The 18,403-nt window shown below is 47.9% G+C and overlaps 1 protein-coding gene across 1 annotated transcript in view; it reads right to left on the bottom strand.

The window, feature by feature from the left end:
- Positions 1–18,403, bottom strand: part of LOC143733496 (alpha-2,8-sialyltransferase 8E-like) — an 85,530-nt gene that overhangs the window by 32,343 nt on the left and 34,784 nt on the right. The window contains exons 2-3 of the mRNA XM_077225135.1: positions 13,611–13,691; positions 13,441–13,527 (exon numbers count right to left, since the gene is read on the bottom strand). Of these exons, the coding sequence (XP_077081250.1) occupies positions 13,441–13,527; positions 13,611–13,691 (168 nt within the window). The remainder of the gene's footprint in view (positions 1–13,440; positions 13,528–13,610; positions 13,692–18,403) is intronic.

Here is an 18,403-nt window from a genome sequence, read left to right as displayed (position 1 = left end):
AAAATGAATACTGGTGGGAGACAAAGATAAAGACGACAACGAGAAGAAAATTGGGTTTTTTAATACACATACATTATAATTACAGAACACAACAGCTTTACTTTAGATTGGAGAACTTTCACCATTAAGAGAGCATCCAGATAAATGAAGAGCAACTGGAAGAAAACAAAACTAGAGTTCCCTTTCATGGGAACTCCTACGTCTTGTCGGAGGAGTTTCCAAGAATTGGGATCTCACTAGGGAGACCAACTGCCTTCGAGTGAACAAAAACGAGCCAATAAAGATTGGCATGCAAGATTTGCATTCCGCGCGCCGACTACCAGTGCGGGTATAAAGTGGAAGCAAGCGCATAATCATTTGCTTTTTGCTTCGGAGCCGACCGGTTGTGTCCTCTGAGTGAATGAGTTTCAAGAAAGTGTTTTCTTTGTGCTCAACGAGTCTGCTCTTTTTCTGGATCTCTCTGTGTAAGTGTGACGGCGCTTCAGTGATCTTCGCGAGCTCCCGGCTGCAGGTGGTGATTCACGCTATCTACATCTTTCAAAAGAGCTGTTTTCACAGCTGGTATTCGGTTGAGTGCACACAGCAGGCTTGCAGTTTCCCAGCTGTGTTGCCGTGTTGATCCCTGCGTGCTTCAGCACAATAAGAGAGCATTCTCAAAAAGAGTAACACGGGTGAAGATCGCGTCCTTTTCAGGATGACGTTTCATCCGTGTGTTTCTGGATGCGGTCGATATCTGCCACCGGTTGATGGTCACGTTCGCTGTCTCTCGTGCTTGGGCCTCGCGCACGCTGAGGCAGCGTTCGTGAACGAGTCATGTTCTCACTGCGGGAACATGACCGTTGCGATGCTTAGATCGAGACTAAGATCCCTCAAACGAGGGGGAGTCCCTTTGGAGATTCCCCGATCTAGTTCTTCTTCTGGTTCACTTCAGAAGAAGGCTACTTCGGCTAATCCCATTGGTGGTCTGAAGGTTACAGTGAGGAATGTCCAGCCGGGTGAAAGACCCCCGCAGGCTCCTCACTCCTCCGCATCGCTGCCATTGGAGCCTCCGGAGGACCGCACTGGGCCATCTCGTGTGGTCCCAGTCATTTCCTTCGTGGCTCTGCCGGAGGACCAGATGTCAATCGCTGCATCGGAGGGAGAGCGGTCAACTTCTGGAGATGACGACCCGACTGCGTTGCCCCCTTCTGGTTTGGTAGCGTTAGCCGAGCCAGATCCGGAAATGGCCGCTATGCTTTCCCGGGCGGCTGCAAGTGTCGGGCTCGAGTGGAACCCTCCACCGCATCCCGAACCCTCGCGGCTCGACGATTGGTATCTCGGGGCGGCTCATGCTGGTTCTCAGCGCCCCGCCCCGGTTCCTTTCTTTCCGGAAGTGCATGACGAGGTGACGAGGTTGTGGATGGCCCCTCCGGCGGCCAGACACAGATCGACTCCCTCCTCCTCCCTCACCACTCTCGATGGCGGGGCAGTGAAGGGGTACCCCCACGCTCCCCTCCCGCACCTGTAGCTTTTCTTCGAGTCTGACTGGAAAGGCCTACAGCGCGTGCGGAGAAGCTGCTTCTGCCCTGCATGCCATGGCACTTCTCCGGGTCCACCAGGCCAAAGTGCTCTCTGACATGCAGGAGGGTGGTACCGACCCAAGGCTGCTCCAAGAGCTGCGTACGGCGACGGACCTCGCCCTCCGGGCGACGAAAGTCACTGCACGTTCCCTGGGTCGGGCGATGTCCACGCTGGTGGTCCAGGAGCGACACCTCTGGCTCACCCTGGCCGATATGCGTGAGTCGGACAAGTCCAGGTTCCTGAACTTGCCCATATCCCAGGGTGACCTCTTCGGCGACGCGGTGGAGAGCTATGCCCAACAGTTCTCCGCCGCCCAGAAGCAGTCGGAGGTTATCAAGAACATCATGCCTTGGAGACGGCCTGCTGCTGCCCCGTCCCCGTCGCCTGCGCTTCCGGCTGCAGCGATCGCAGCGGTTTGCAGCGATCGACCTGAAGGACGCGTACTTTCATGTCTCGATTCTTCCTCGGACAGACCGTTTCTTCGGTTTGCGTTTGAGGGTCGAGCATATCAGTACAAGGTCCTACCCTTCGGCTTGGCCCTGTCGCCCCGTGTCTTCACGAAAGTCGTGGAGGCGGCCATTGTTCCCATGAGAGAACATGGCGTTTGCGTTCTCAACTATCTCGACGACTGGCTTATAATTGCTCACTCGCGAGATCTGTTGTGCGAACACAGGGACTTTGTGCTCCAGCACCTCAACTGGGACAAGAGCAAACTCTGCCCCACGCAGAGGATCTCTTATCTCGGTATGGAGTTGGACTCGGTCAGTCAGACTGCGCGCCTCACCGAGGAGCGCGTCCAGTCAGTGCTCAATTGCCTCAAGTCTTTTCAAGGCAAGTCTGCGGTCCCACTGAAACAGTTTCAGAGGCTCCTGGGGCATATGGCAGCCGCAGCCGCAGTAACACCGCTCGGCCTGCTTCATATGAGACCGCTTCAGCAATGGCTTCACGATCGAGTCCCGAGATGGGCGTGGCAGAGCGGCACGTTCCGGGTCAACATTACCCCGCACTGTCGCCAAACCTTCATTCCATGGTCGGACCCTGTGTTTCTACGGGCCGGAGTTCCCTTAGTCCAGGTGTCCAGGCATGCTGTGGTTTTCACAGATGCCTCTGCCAACGGGTGGGGGGCCACGTACAACGGGCATGCAGTTTCAGGTCTGTGGACGGGGCCTCAACTGCATTGGCAGATCAACTACCTAGAGTTGCAAGCAGTACGCTTAGCCTTGTGCCACCTCAAGGGGCTGCTTCTACACAAGCATGTACTGGTCCGTACAGACAGCACTGCGACCGTTGCGTACATCAACCGTCAAGGTGGTCTACGCTCCCGTCGTATGTCGTGACTCACCCGCCATCTCTTCCTATGGAGTCAGAAGCATCTGAGGTCGCTTCGGGCCATTCACATCCCTGGTGCGCTCAACCGTGTAGCCGACGAGCTCTTCCGGGAGAATGGCGAATCCATCCCCAGGTGGTCCAGCTGATTTGGGGAATCTTCGGAGCCGCTCGGATAGATCTGTTTGCCTCTCCGGACAAGACCCACTGCCGGCTGTTTTATTCCCTGACCGAAGGATCCCTCGGCACGGATGCACTGGCACACAGCTGGCCCCGGGGCCTCCGCAAATATGCGTTTCCCCCAGTGAGCCTTCTCGCACAGACTTTGTGCAAGGTCAGGGAGGACCAGGAGCAGGTCCTGCTTGTTGCGCCGTATTGGTCCAACCGGACTTGGTTCGTGGAACTCATGCTCCTCGCGACAGCCCCTCCTTGGCCCATTCCTCTGGGGAAGGATCTTCTTTCTCAGAGACGGGGCACCCTATGGCACCCGCATCCAGACCTCTGGAATCTTCATGTCTGGTCCCTGGATGTGACGCGGAGGTTCTTGGTGGCCTACCACAGGCTGTGGTAGACACCATCACTTCCGCTAGAGCCCCCTCTACGAGGCGCCTCTACGGGTTGAAGTGGAACCTGTTCGTCGATTGGTGTTCTTCCCACCGGGAAGGCCCACGAACTTGCCCGATCAGAGTCGTGCTTTCCTTCCTGAAGATGTTTTGGAGAGAAGGCTGTCTCCCTCCACCCTCAAAGTGTATGTTGCCGCAATAGCCGCTCATCACGATGCAGTAGAAGGTAAGTCATTAGGGAAGCACGACCTGGTCATCAGATTCCTTAGGGGTGCCAGAAGGCTAAATCCGCCTCGTAATCCGCACCCTGTACCCTCTTGGGACTTAACTCTAGTGCTCAGAGCACTTCAGAGGCCCCCCTTTGAGCCATTGCAAACGGTTGAGTTTAATATCCTGTCTATAAAGACAGCTCTCCTGTTGGCTTTGGCCTCCTTTTAGAGGGTAGGGGATCTGCAGGCTTTTCTGATCGACGAATCGTGCCTTGCGTTCGGGCCGGGCCTTTCTCATGTTGTTCTGAGACCCCGGCTCGGATATGTGCCCAAGGTTCCTACCACTCCATTTGTAGATCAGGTAGTGAACCTGCAAGCGCTGCCCCCGGAGGAGGCAGACCCAGCCCTTGCTTTTCTCTGTCCCGTTCACGCCCTGCATTGTTACGTGGACAGAACGCAAAGTTTCAGGACCTCAGATCAGCTCTTTGTCTGCTCGGCCGGATACGTCCGTCTTGTTACTCCGTTGGTTCCCCAACAAATGGCTAACCTTGTGAGTTCCTCCATCACCCCTTCTGCACCAGGCGAAAAGCGAAAAGCAAATGTGTATGCGCTTGCTTACGCTTTATACCTGCACTGGTAGGCGGCGCGCGGAATGCAAATCTTGCATGCCAATGTTTATTGGCTCGTTTTAGTTCACTCGAAGGCAGTTGGTCTCCCTAGCGTGATCCCAATTCGTTGGAAACTCCTCTGACGAGACAATTTTTTTGCATTTCATTGATAGAGAGCACGATTGCGTACAGAGAGTGATGTGTGACTCTTACCACACCTGATGTGGTAAGGGTCACGTGATGTGGTAACAAGCGTAGCACGCAGTCACTTGCGCCCTCGCTAAATGTTTGCTCACCTTTAAACTCCTCGTTTGTAATTTAACTCTCTCCTAAACTTATACAAAATGGTGGATTTACAAACTTACTGACCTGCTGTGACTATGCCGAAGGCTAAAGCGGTGCAGACCGACTCAAACGTTGAGACGGTCACAATGGTGTCCCTCACCCACCTGCTTGAGTCTCATCGAACCCCCATCTCCGAGGACTTCAAAAAAACTTTCTCAGCTCTTGAGACCAAGTTGAACGGTGTTATAACTACCGTGACAGAACACGCTGAGAAACTCGAAATCCTTGAGAGTGAAGGTGACACGCGAGTGCTATGCCTGAAGGCTGCCAAGGAGGCTATCACCAAGCTCAAGACAGACCATGCTAAACTAACAACTAAAATCGTCGACCTCGAATCACGGAGCTGGCGTAACAACATCAGGGTAATCGGTGTACCTGAATCCATGGAGGGACCACAACCGACAGCTTTCTTTACCAAGATGCTCGAGGAGGTCTTTGGAGGGGTCCTCGATTCGCCTGTGGAGTGTGAATGGGCTCACAGAGCCCTGGCACTTAAACCTCCACCTAACCAGCGGCCAAGACCGATCATCATTCGTCTCCTCAGGTTCCAGGTAAAGGATAAGATTATCCGCCCTTGCACGGACCAAGAGGGGTAGGCTGAAATTCCGGGACCATTCCATCCTTGTATTTGAGGATTATCCTCCAGAGGTTGTGGGGCAGCGGAAAGAGTTTAAGAAAGTCATGTCGGAGTTGTACGAGCGTTGTTTCAAGCCGGCCTTGTTCTACCCGGCCAGGCTTTACATTAAGATGGAGTCGGGAGGTAGGAAACACTTTCCCACGGTAGCTGAGGCTGAAGCTTTCATTATCTCCTTGCCCCTGCGGAACACCTAGATCATAGTTTGCCCAAATCCATGCTACGAGGGTGACAGACCTGCAGTCCACGGCTTACTGCCGTTTCAGCTCCTATCTTATTCCGTTTTCCATTGACAGCGCACAGCAGGGATCTGTTTGCCTCTACTTTTGCGATTTTTGGGCGACAGTTGTGGTAATAGGCCCATCTGAGAATGGCATTGGCCTTGCTTTATCGGAATCTTCAGCAGGACCCCTGTCTTAATCCAAATGCAGAGGTCGAAAAGGACACAATAAAAAGCATGTGCTGCCGCATAATGCCACTTGTTTGAGGGAAGTGTCTGAACTAATGAAAGCTATGAACATTTAAGATGTATTACTGTGTCTCAAGCCTTTTCCCCTCAGCTATATGAGCCCTGTACACGAGGGACCCATATCTTCTAATCATTTTTGCAACAGCGGTCTTGTGCAAGTATGTTACTTATAGGTAACCAGATGCTTATTGTGCTTAGAGGAAACAAAAGCCAGCTTCATGAAAAGACTATATAAGAGGAAGACAAAGAGAAGTTGCTCGCTATTCCTTGCAACCACCAACCTGACACACCAGCAGTTGTCAGTGGCAAGAAGCTTCAAGCCTAGCTAGTATCTATCTGTTAGTTAGTACTCATTTATGATCTGTAACAAGTATTCCTTTTTCATTTGATTATTTTAATAAATTTTGTAACATTTACTATAATCATCTGACTGGACCTTGGATCGAGTGCGAGTCTCATTCTTCTAACCGGGCCAGAAGTACCCTTTCTGAAGAGAACGACATCAGAGGGTGAGCATTCTTTTGAGATGATGATATTTCTATGATATTTGATTGATCAAACAGCCTAGCCAAAGAGGCAGCATATAACATGTGTATATGTATAAGAATATATGTATGACGAGTTGAAGAGTACCACAAAAGGTTGACTTATAATATAAACGTGAAATCTATTATTTGAATAATAGAATACGAATTTATATAGACTGATCACCTAACTCTTGAGGACACGACTAAAGGATAGGCTCTTTAGTTACCGCGGGATTATATTAATATCAAGGACTTAATGTCCTTGACATTTTATAATTTGGAACGGTATAATTTGGAACGGTATTAATCGTGAAAATCCACCGCACAGTCTCTCTATCATGACTTAATGTTTCTAATAGTCTTCTCCCCTTTACGGGAGGCTCGAACCTTGTTTTCAGGTGGGGAAGTGAGATACATTTTGCTTTTCATTTTTAAGAGACTATTTTCATTTATTTATTTATTTTTTCTTTTCCTTTTCTTTTGCGAGTCGGCACGGATGACTGCAGCGTGGTACAAATTGTTTATACAATGGTACTAGAATATTTTTGTGTGTGTTGTGTATGTGCGTGTGTTTGGTGGCTTCGAGTGTGCTGGCGACTATCGCCGTATCAATGTCTCAATGTAATCCCAGGAAATTCCACGATCAATTTGTACTGCTTCTATTATGGGTTTTGATGATTTCAACATTGTTGGAAATTCTCAGCACTGCATTGATATGGATGGCAATATTACTTGTAATGTTCTTGACCTTGATAACTTAAAACAATGAAATGATTATAATTATTCACTGTTAAATTTAAACATCAGAAGCCTAAACAAACATCACTCTGATTTAGTTTCTCTACTATCTAACTTAAGCTGTTATTTTGATGTTATTGGGTGTAGTGAAACCTGGCTCAATGAATTTTCAAATGCCGATTTACTTAACCATGATAGATACAATCTACATATTAAGAATAGACTAAATAGAACAGGTGGAGGGGTCTTCCTTTATTTTAAGAGTAGCCTCCAAGTAAATATCTGTGATTTTTATTTGGAGGATGATCATTGTGAGTCTTTATTCATTGAGATTAACAATCATGACAAAACATTTATCGTCAGTGTAATTTCTATCCACCACACTCTGCTCTTGACACTTTTATTGTAAACAGGAAGTTCTATTACATAAGCTGAATAATCAAAAGAAAGACTGTATACTTCTTGGTGATTACAACAATGATATTTCTAAGGAAGATGAGGCAAAATATGACTTCATGAACACATTGCATTCCTCCTCTTTTTCCCCCACCATTGATAGATTTACTAGAGTAACACCTACATCCAAAACTATTATTGACAATATCATTACTAATATTCTAAACGTCAAGCTGGAGACGGGAGTTGTGCAGGCCTATATCACAGATCATTTTCCAATTGCAATATTTTTTGGCTCTGATAAATCAGTTTCTCCTCCACTTTCTAAAATTAAATCTAAAATCCTTAATGAGAGAACCTTACAGCACTTAATTGTTAACTTACAGGCCAAGTCGTGGGTTTCTGTCTATGACAGTGTGACTCCTGATGCTGCATATGAAAATCTGATTAAGATCATTCAAGACTCCATTAAGGACACAATTCCTGAGAAGACTGTCAAATGCAGCACTACTCTCCAGAACCCTTGGATTTCAAAGGGAATCTTGAAATCTATTAAATATAAAAGTAGGCTTTACAAATTCTACATGAAAAATCCTTCTAGTTGAAATAAAGAGAAATCTGTCTAAAAAGATAAGTCAACCCAAAGGTGTCACCTTTAAGCATTTTCTCTCTGGTAGTTACATTCATTCATTTTTCATGATACCAACAGACAGTACTGAACTCCTCAAGATCATTTTGGACTTGAGGATCTCATACACCGCTGGTGTAGACGGAATATCTAGTGAGATCATGAAGGCCATTGCAAACATCATTGTAGAGCCACTGGCTCATTGTATTAACCTTTCTTTATTTACTGGTACTGTACCTAAAATGAAAAAAATTGCTAAAATAATCCCAATTTTTAATTCGGGCGAATAATATGAATAATTACCGGCCCATATCAATCCTACCCACCTTTTCTAAAGTAATGGAGAAGGTAGTATACAATAGGCTTAGTGGCTATCTCGATAAACTTGATATTCTTGTTCCCTCACAATACGGTTACAGAAAAAAAGAGCACAACATTTATGGCTATATTAGACCTAATTGAACAAATTAATGAATGTATTGAAGAGGGAAAATATGGTGCTGGCATTTTCTTGGACCTATCAAAAGCCTTTGATACCATTGATTTTGATATCGTACTGCACAAATTACAACACTATGGTATCAGAGGTCTAGCACTCGAATGGTTCAGAAGTTATATGTATGGTAGGGAACAGTATTTCCATGTCAATGATCATAACTCTACCTGTAAGCCCATAATCTTTGGGGTCCCCCAGGGCTCCATCTTAGGGCCACTCTTATTTATTTTATATATAAATGATTTTGTAAATTCATCGACACTATTCCATAAAATCATCTTTGCAGAAGACACAAATTTGTTTACATCACATAGTAACCTAGTTATTCTACAATATATAGTCAATTTAGAGTTAATCAAAGTTTACTCTTGGTTTAAATGCAACACACTGTCATTAAATATAAGCAAAACAAATTTTATTATATTCAAATCGACCAAGAAAAAATTATTTAAAAACACTGAACACTGTCTGATTAAAATTAATGACCAATCGATAAAAAGAGTGCATTCCACTAAATTCCTGGGGGTCCTCATTGACGAATCTCTTACCTTTAAATGTCATATCGATTATCTTGTGAACAAACTTTCAAAGTATGTTGGCTTATTTTATAAGATCAGACATGTTCTTCCGCTGTCTGCCCTACTCTTGTTGTATAAAACTCTCTTTGAACCACATCTTAATTACTGTAATGTGATATGCTGCAACACCTTTACAAGTCATCTTAAAAAAACTTGCATTATTGCAAAAGAAAGCTATGCGGGCTCTGTCCTGGTCAGAGATAAATTCTCCTACTCACCCTCTATTTGATCGCTTTGAGTTATTAAGACTAGCTGAATAAATATCATAATGCCTGCCTTATGTTTCAAAATTTTCAATAGTATGAACTTTAGAGTGAGTAGTCTTGTTCCTATATCCAGCCCCCAGCACATATACAAAACGAGAACCAAACCACTCATATCTGGAAAATATCGCCGACATGTTCGCGCCACTTTGAGCGTTGTCTGTAGGGGGCCGCAGATTTGGAACGGGATTGATGATGGCTTTAAAGGTCTGGCCCTTTATCTCCAACTTTAAAAGACAACTAAAAAAATATTATGTATCAACCTATATTTAATATAATATAACTGTCTTTTCATGGACTACTGGGATGTATGTGTATGATTGTATGTGTATATACTTTTATATACTTTTATGTATGTACTGGTGCGCTTTGTATGTTTTCATTTCTTTACCATTTTTTGGTTGCAGGTGGTGGGCCCCCACCTATAAGCTTTTTTTTTAGCTTCTTTGGGGGACCCATTCACTATACCAAATTCTGATTCTGTACCCCCGCTGTATTATAGAATTTGCTAGTAGTGGTATTTGTGAAATAAATAAATTAAAATGAGGCAATTTGTTCTCTGTATATTTCAACCCTATTAGAAGAAAACAAACAAACCCCTAGGTATTTATTTGAAACAGTGTATTAAAACAGTGTATTAAAACATTATTTATAAACAGCGTCTAAATTAACGAGAAATAAAGCTTCAACCCCAGACATTTCCAAGCAGCACAGCAGTAATGACATTATAAACTTATTTACTTACAAGATTGATAAAATTAAGAGAAAAAAATAACTATGTAACCGTCTACTACAGTAGTGCATCAGGCAGTGCAGTGTAGTCTCACTGACGAAAAATTAGATTAATTCATTGCTGTAGGAGATGAGGAATTTTATAAACTCGTTAAATCATCTAAATCGACAACATGTATGTTAGACCCTATACCAACTGTATACAGGTCCTTCTCAAAGAATTAGCATATTGTGATAAAGTTCATTATTTTCCATAATGTAATGATAAAATTTAAACTTTCATATATTTTAGATTCATTACACACCAACTGAAATATTTCAGGTCTTTTATTGTTTTAATACTGATGATTTTGGCATACAGCTCATGAAAACCAAAAATTCCTATCTCAAAAAATTAGCATATTTCATCCGACCAATAAAATAAGTGTTTTTAATACAAAAAAGGTCAACCTTCAAATAATTATGTTCAGTTATGCACTCAATACTTGTTCAGGAATCCTTTTGAAGAAATGACTGCTTCAATGCGGCGTGGCATGGAGGCAATCAGTCTGTGGCACTGCTGAGGTGTTATAGAGGCCCAGGATGCTTCGATAGCGGCCTTAAGCTCATCCAGAGTGTTGGGTCTTGCGTCTCTCAACTTTCTCTTCACAATATCCCACAGATTCTCTATGGGGTTCAGGTCAGGAGAGTTGGCAGGCCAATTGAGCACAGTAATACCATGGTCAGTAAACCATTTACCAGTGGTTTTGGCACTGTGAGCAGGTGCTGAAAAATGAAATCATCTCCATAAAGCTTTTCAGCAGATGGAAGCATGAAGTGCTCCAAAATCTCCTGATAGCTAGCTGCATTGACCGTGCCCTTGATAAAACACAGTGGACCAACACCAGCAGCTGACATGGCACCCCAGACCATCACTGACTGTGGGTACTTGACACTAGACTTCAGGCATTTTGGCATTTCCTTCTCCCCTCTTCCTCCAGACTCTGGCACCTTGATTTCCGAATGACATGCAAAATTTGCTTTCATCCGAAAAAAGTACTTTGGACCACTGAGCAACAGTCCAGTGCTGCTTCTCTGTAGCCCAGGTCAGGCGCTTCTGCCGCTGTTTCTGGTTCAAAAGTGGCTTGACCTGGGGAATGCGGCACCTGTAGCCCATTTCCTGCACACGCCTGTGCACGGTGGCTCTGGATGTTTCTACTCCAGACTCAGTCCACTGCTTCTGCAGGTCCCCCAAGGTCTGGAATCGGTCCTTCTCCACAATCTTCCTCAGGGTCCGGTCACCTCTTCTCGTTGTGCAGTGTTTTTTGCCACACTTTTTCCTTCCCACAGACTTCCCACTGAGGTGCCTTGATACAGCACTCTGGGAACAGCCTATTAGTTCAGAAATTTCTTTCTGTGTCTTACCCTCTTGCTTGAGGGTGTCAATGATGGCCTTCTGGACAGCAGTCAGGTCGGCAGTCTTACCCATGATTGCGGTTTTGAGTAATGAAACAGGCTGGGAGTTTTTAAAATCCTCAGGAATCTTTTGCAGGTGTTTAGAGTTAATTAGTTGATTCAGATGATTAGGTTAATAGCTCGTTTAGAGAACCTTTTCATGACATGCTAATTTTTTGAGATAGGAATTTTGGGTTTTCATGAGCTGTATGCCAAAATCATCAGTATTAAAACAATAAAAGACCTGAAATATTTCAGTTGGTGTGCAATTAATCTAAACTATATGAAAGTTTAAGTTTTATCATTACATTATGGAAAATAATGAACTTTATCACAATATGCTAATTTTTTTAGAAGGACCTGTATAGCTACTGAAAGCAATACTTCCAGAGGTCATAGATCCTCTTCTCAATATCATTCATTCATCTTTGTCACTAGGATACGTACCAAAAACTTTTAAGCTGGCTATGATTAAACCGCAACTTGATCCCACAGAATTAGTCAATTACAGGCCGATCTCGAATCTACCTTTTCTGCCAAAGATACTGGAAAAGGCAGTATCCTCACAACTATGTTCCTCTTAAGAAAGAAATGGTATCTGTGAGGATTTTCAGTCAGGATTTAGACCGTATCATAGTACCGAGACAACTCTCATTAGCACTCGTGGTTGTATCTCTCTATTAGTGTTACTCGATCTTAGTGCTGCATTTGCCACTATCGACACAACATTGTTTTAAATAGACTCGAAAATTATGTTAACATTAGTGGAATTGCATTAGCATGACATAAATCATACTTACCTGACCGTTATCAGTTTGTGGCAGTAAATGAAGAGATGTCTTATCTAATACAAGTTCAGTGTGGCGTACCACAAGGCTCAGTACTTGGACCGTTGCTGTTCACTCTGTACATGCTACCCTTAGGAGATATCATTAGGAAGCATGGCATTAGTTTTAACTAGGTGCGTTTCCATTACAAATTTGTGCAAAACTTTTGCTTTTTTTTCTAAATGTCAACAAAAAACGAATGCGAAATGATGGCGTTTCCATTAACCGATGTTATTCGACTAAAACGTCATTTTTTCCTCTCACGAGAAGTCATTCCGAAAATCATGGCTACGGATGTAGATTTATATGGTTTACGTATATCAGCCACTGCACTGGCCATTATCATTAATCGCAGGAGACGTATGCGTGTTATCCAAGGATTAATGGCAAGGAAACACCCTTATACTCGAGAGCGGCACATATGAGGACTTTCTGGGAGTTTCTCACTAATTTCTGCTTCGAGAGCTTGATTGTGGCATTTCTTTGAAGTTTAGAATATGTAGTATTCCTGTATTTCTTTTGTAATTTAATAAATAACCGTCTCGTATCCGGTCCAAACACACCGCATCATCTACGTCAGGTGACTGTAAATGCGCAAAAACTGTTTCCATTGCAGTTTTGCAAAAGATTTAATTTTCAAATAGCCTGAAAGACCAACTCATGCGAGCGCTAACATTTTTGCGAAATTGACGTGTTTCCATTGGGCGTATATTCAATTCGCAATTTCAATTTGCGCAATTTGAAGAGTAATGGAAACGCGGCCACTGTTATGCTTGGACACGACAACAACGCAGTCCTGAAGTGTCAACTTCAACTAGTCTAGTCTTTGAAAGCTTTCTTCCCTTTACCTCTGTACTGATAGCCTGGTAATACCAAACTCTGCTACTTCGCTTTGCTTCATAGACAGAGTCTGGAATGGCATCATTGAAAAGTGTTTTTTTCATTTTTCATGAGCTGAACTCAAAGATCTAAGACTTTTTATGTACACAAAAGGCCTATTTCTCTCAGATTGAGAAACATGTAAACCTTGAATGCAATGCAAGTCACTTTTTGTTTTGATAACCTGCCATGTGGATAAGCATGAATGAGAAGACGTTAAAGACACACCTGTTTAGCTCCCGCTCAGTTTTGTTAGATTTGTATGGGCAGCTCATGAAATCTGACAGCTCCTGCGTGAACCTCTTAAGTTGAATACTGAGAGGGAAACAAAGGCATTTAATTCAATTGTCAGTTCTTTGAAATATCAGGATCGCTGGTTGATCTTCATTCTCACACACCTTTTAGCCGGTTTTATAACAGAAAACTTGCGTCTGAGTTTTGTGCAGCGCAGCTTCTGAAGCGCCTCTGTCATCGCATCTCTGAAAGAAAAAGAGCATATGTCATTTTTTTGCTGCTCATTATCTTGCCTGTAAATGATCAACATAATCAAAAGTGCTGATAAACCTGTTGCACACAATCTATTACATTCTTGTTGCGCCTGTAGGTTCTGTCTTATGGGTTCCTCACTCTTCAATAAGGTTTCAGCAAATATACATATTCACTTTCAACAAAGAACCCTATTCTTTTTAATAAACTCTTGGCTGGTTATCAAGGGTTCTTGTTTCATTACCAGTTCTTTTCTACAGAACTTTAAGAGAATCAGTGGTTCCCTTTCGTTGTCACTCCGAGTTACGTCGGATGACGACGAATGGGGTTTCGCTTAGAACACCTATCGACTTCGAGTATTACAAAACGAGCCAATGGCAAAGAAATGCCATGGGTCTGCGGAATTTGCATGGCGTAACTCCGCCCCACCTCGTGGGTATAAAAGGAGGAAGCCGGCATCAAGCAGATATGTTTTCGCTTCGGAGCCAAGAGTATTTCTTCACTCCACAGTCATCTCTGACTTCGCTCTACGAGAGGAGCTTCTCTCTCCGGTGTTGGTGTGACGGCGATCTGCAGCGAGCTCACAGTGCCTGCTGATCTGTGCAGTAATCTGCCAGTGTGTGTGTGTCTCCCTGTGCGCTTCAACATCGCAGAGTTTTTTCTCTCCTCTCATAAAAGAGCTTGCACGCGGCGCGTCTTTTTAAAGACGGCTCGCCCGTGCATTTCTGGTTGCAGCGGACTGGTATCGGACTCTGATGGGCACGAGCGCTGTCTAGTGTGTTTGATCATGCTTGAACAGCGCTCGTGGGTGACTCATGTTCTTGCAAGGGAACGTGATCATTGCGTCATATATAGGTCGAGACTCGGGGAACTCGCAAGAGTGAGAGTCCCCTCATCCACCCCCCGATCTTCGGCTGGTGGCCAGGGTGACCTGAGGGTTACGGTCTGGAACAAGGCGCCGACTATGTGTCCGTGACCCCAGCCCACCTCTTCAATGACGGTGCCCGCTAGTGAACTGCTGATTCCCGCGAGTCTACCCTCTGGTGGCCCGCGTGTTTCAGTTGAAGCTACAGAGGAAGATGCCGTGTCTGTTGCAGCATCACTAGGTGGGCTTGAGTCTTCTGGAAGTGAGGGCTCGTCACAGCTGCCACCTTCCGGTCTGCATACGGCTGTGCCTGAGTCTGATCCGGAGATGACGGCCATGCTTTCCTGGGACGATTGGTTTTGGGTAAGGCCGCCGACCCTCGTCCGCGGCAAACCCCAATACCTCTCTTCCCGGACGTGCATGATGAGATCTCGAAGTCCTAGAAGGGGCCGCTGCCCTTGGGTACACTGGGGTTCCCCCGGCTGAACGCTCTGTTGTGATGCTATGTGTCCTCAGAGTGCTTCTTCTCGGCGCAATCCTAAGCACCCGCCCGTGGGCTGTAGTTTTTCGTCAATGCTTGTGGCGAGATCCTATAGTGCCACGGGACTGGCAGCCGCCTCACTGCATGCCATGGTCATTTTGCTGGTCCACCTGACCCAGATGCTCATGGACCTGCATGAGGGCGGGACTGACCCAGGGCTCTTCACTGAGCTGCGCGCCGTCACTGACCTTGCTCTCCGAGCGACGAAAGTGGCCGTACGCTCCCTGGGTCAGGTGATGCTCACCATTCGGTGGCTGAACCTGTCTGATGTGCTGGATGTCGCGCGGACCCGTCTGTCCGACATTCCCATATCCCAGGTCGGCCTCTCTGGCGGTGCGGTTGAGGGCTTGACCAACAGCTCTCAGCCACTCATGAGCAGACTGACGTTGATTATGTCCCGACGGCCCCGCCGTCCGCCCAGATCCCTCGGTCTGCCCACCGCCGAAGGCGCCCTCCCACGGCTCCCACCCCGCCCGTTCACCCGGGCCGGCTCTGGGGGCCACAGGCGGACGCCACAGCCCCTCTCCAGCCCCGCCCCCCGCTACACGCCGGGTTAAGCGGCGCTCCTGAGACGGGCTCCTCGGGGATGGAGCAGACTGATGTTGACTCTGTCCCGACGGCCCCGCCGTCCGCTCAGATCCCTCGGTCTGCCCACCGCCGAGGGCGCCCCCCCGCGGCTCCCACCCCGCCCGCTCACCCGGGCCGGCTCTGGAGGCTGCGGTCGGACGGCAAAACAGTCCTCTCCAGCCCCGCCCCCCGCTACACGCCGGGTTAAGCGGCGCTCTTGAGATGGGCTCCTCAGAGATGGGACTCAGTTCTTTCCAGGAGCTGGTAGCACGACCACTCCTTTCCCCGGGTGAGGGCCGGGGAAGAATCCTTATTCTCCAAAGAACTGACTCTCCCGTCTCGGAGCACAGAGAGTTCGGACGACACAGAGCGCCGCCCACATGCCGTGCTCTCCTCGTCCCCCTCTGTCCCGGAGGTGGTTGACACGGCGTGCCATCCACGACCGCTTCGCCCCTGTCCCCCTCTGTCGCCAGACCCCTTACAGAGCAGGCCCCCGTGGAAATCTGGTCCTTCCCTGGCCTCCTCTGTCAGGGTGCGGTTTTGACCTTGCCCCCACTCCGGGCCGCTATGCCTTCCACGTCTGGGCCGGTCATTCCGCTTCGCTGCACCACCGGGGGGACATCTGTGGTTCTCGACGCCACTGGCACAGTTGGGAGCCTGCCTAGAGCTTCCCTATCTGTTCCGCTGGGTCGCGCGAACCATCGGCTCGGCTATGCGATTCAGTTCGCACGATCTCCTCCCCACTTCAGGGGAGTCCGCTCCACTTTGGTCGATGGCTGTGCCCTATCATGAGAGCGGAGGTTGCTACCCTACTGGCGAAGAGTGCGATTGAGACTGTCCCTCCAGCCGAAAGGAGGTCCGGGTGTCCAGCCCCCAACCTCAAAGTCCCGGAGAAGTCTGGTGGGTTACGGCCAATCCTGGTCCGAACCGCTCCCTTCACAGGCTGCCGTTCAAGATGCTCCTGGCCAAACGCATTTCTGGATGTGTGCGGCCACAGGATTGGTTTGCAGCGATCGACCTGAAGGACGCCTACTTTTCTGTCTCCGTTCTCCTTCGACTCAGACCATACCTACGGTTTGCTGTCAGGGCGCGCGCATATCAGTACGCTGTTTTCCCATTCGGGCTAGCCCTGTCTCGTCGCGCCTTCACAAGCTTGTTGAGGCTGCCTTTGTTCCTCCATGGGAACACGGGGTTCGCATCCTGAACTATCTCGGTGACTGGCTGTCTTAAGCTCACTCCTGAGACCAGGTTTGCGAATACAGGGACCCAGTGCTCCGGCACCTAGCTCGTCTGGGCCTTCGGGTCAACCGGGGAAGGAGTAAACTTTGCCCCGTGCAGAAGAGCTCTTTTCTCGGTATGGACTTGGTCGCTTCCACTGAAGTGTCTTCAGAGGCTCCTGGGGCATATGGCATCTGCAGCCGCGGTTCGCCGCTCAGATTGCTTCATATGAGACCGCTTCAGCTTTGGCTCCGCGACCGAGTCCCGAGGTGGGCATGGTAACACGGCACCCCCGAGTACCAGTTACTCCGACCTGCCGTCAGACCTTCACCCCGTGGTCGAACCTCAGTTTTCTACGGGTCGGAGTGCCCCTGGAACGAGCTTCGCGGCATGTTGTTGTAACGACAGATGCCTCCTCCACGGGCTGGGGTGCCATGTGCAATGGACGTGCTGCCGCGGGCTCCTGGACAGGACCCCGACGCCTCTGGCATGTCAATTGCCTCGAGTTGCTGGCCGTACGTCTTGCTTTGCGCCGCTTCCGGGCCGTGCTCAAGAACCAACACGTACTACCGTTCAGACAATACCGCCACTGTAGCGTACATCAACCATCAAGGTGGTCCACGCTCCCGCCGTATGTCGCAACTCGCCCGCCACCTTCTCATATGGAGTCAGAAGCATCAGAGGTCGCTTCATGCCATTTATATCCCCGGAGCCCTGAACTGTGCAGCCGACGAGCTCTCACGGCTTCAGCCGCTCCCGAGAGATTGGCGACTCCATCCCCAGTCGGTTCAGCTGATTTGGGACCAGTTCGGGGACGCACAGATAGATCTGTTTGCCTCTCACGACTCGACCCATTGCGACCTGTATTATTCCCTGACCGAGGGCACGCTCGGCACGGATGCACTGGCGCACAGCTGGCCGCGGGGCCGCAAATATGCGTTTCCCCCAGTGAGCCTTCTTGCGCAGACCCTGAGCAAGGTCAGGGAGGACGAGGAGCAGGTCATTCTGGTCGCGCCGTACTGGCCCGCCCGGACCTGGTTCTCCGAACTAGTACTCCTCGCGACAGCACCTCCCTGGCCGATTCCTCTGAGGAAGAACCTTCTTTCTCAGGGACGGGGCACCCTATGGCACCCTCGTCCCGATCTCTGGAACCTCCACGTGTGGCTCCTCGATGGGACGAGGCAGGTTTGAGTACCCTACCACCAGCGGTGGTGGCTACCATCACTTCCGCTAGGGCGTCGTCCACGTGACACGTCTATGCGTTGAAGTGGAACCTCTTCGTCAGGTGGTGCTCTTCTCACCTAGAAGACCCCCGGAGATGCTCGATCAGCGTTGTGCTTCCTTACTTCAACAGGGGCTGGAGCGAAGGCTGTCTCCCTCCATCCTGAAGGTCTACGTTGCCGCTATTGCCGCACACCATGACCTCATTGAAGGTAAGCCGGTGGGGAAGCACGACCTGGTTATCAGGTTCCTGAGAGGAGCGAGGAGACTAAATCCACAGCGCCAGGGCCCAC

The sequence above is a fragment of the Siphateles boraxobius genome, unplaced genomic scaffold, assembly GCF_051911475.1.
Source record: "Siphateles boraxobius isolate OS27281-9 unplaced genomic scaffold, OSU_SipBor_1 126, whole genome shotgun sequence".
In the NCBI taxonomy this organism is placed as follows: Eukaryota; Metazoa; Chordata; class Actinopteri; order Cypriniformes; family Leuciscidae; genus Siphateles; species Siphateles boraxobius.
Note: the sequence above shows the minus strand (reverse complement) of the source record. Positions and strands in the feature narration are given on the sequence as shown.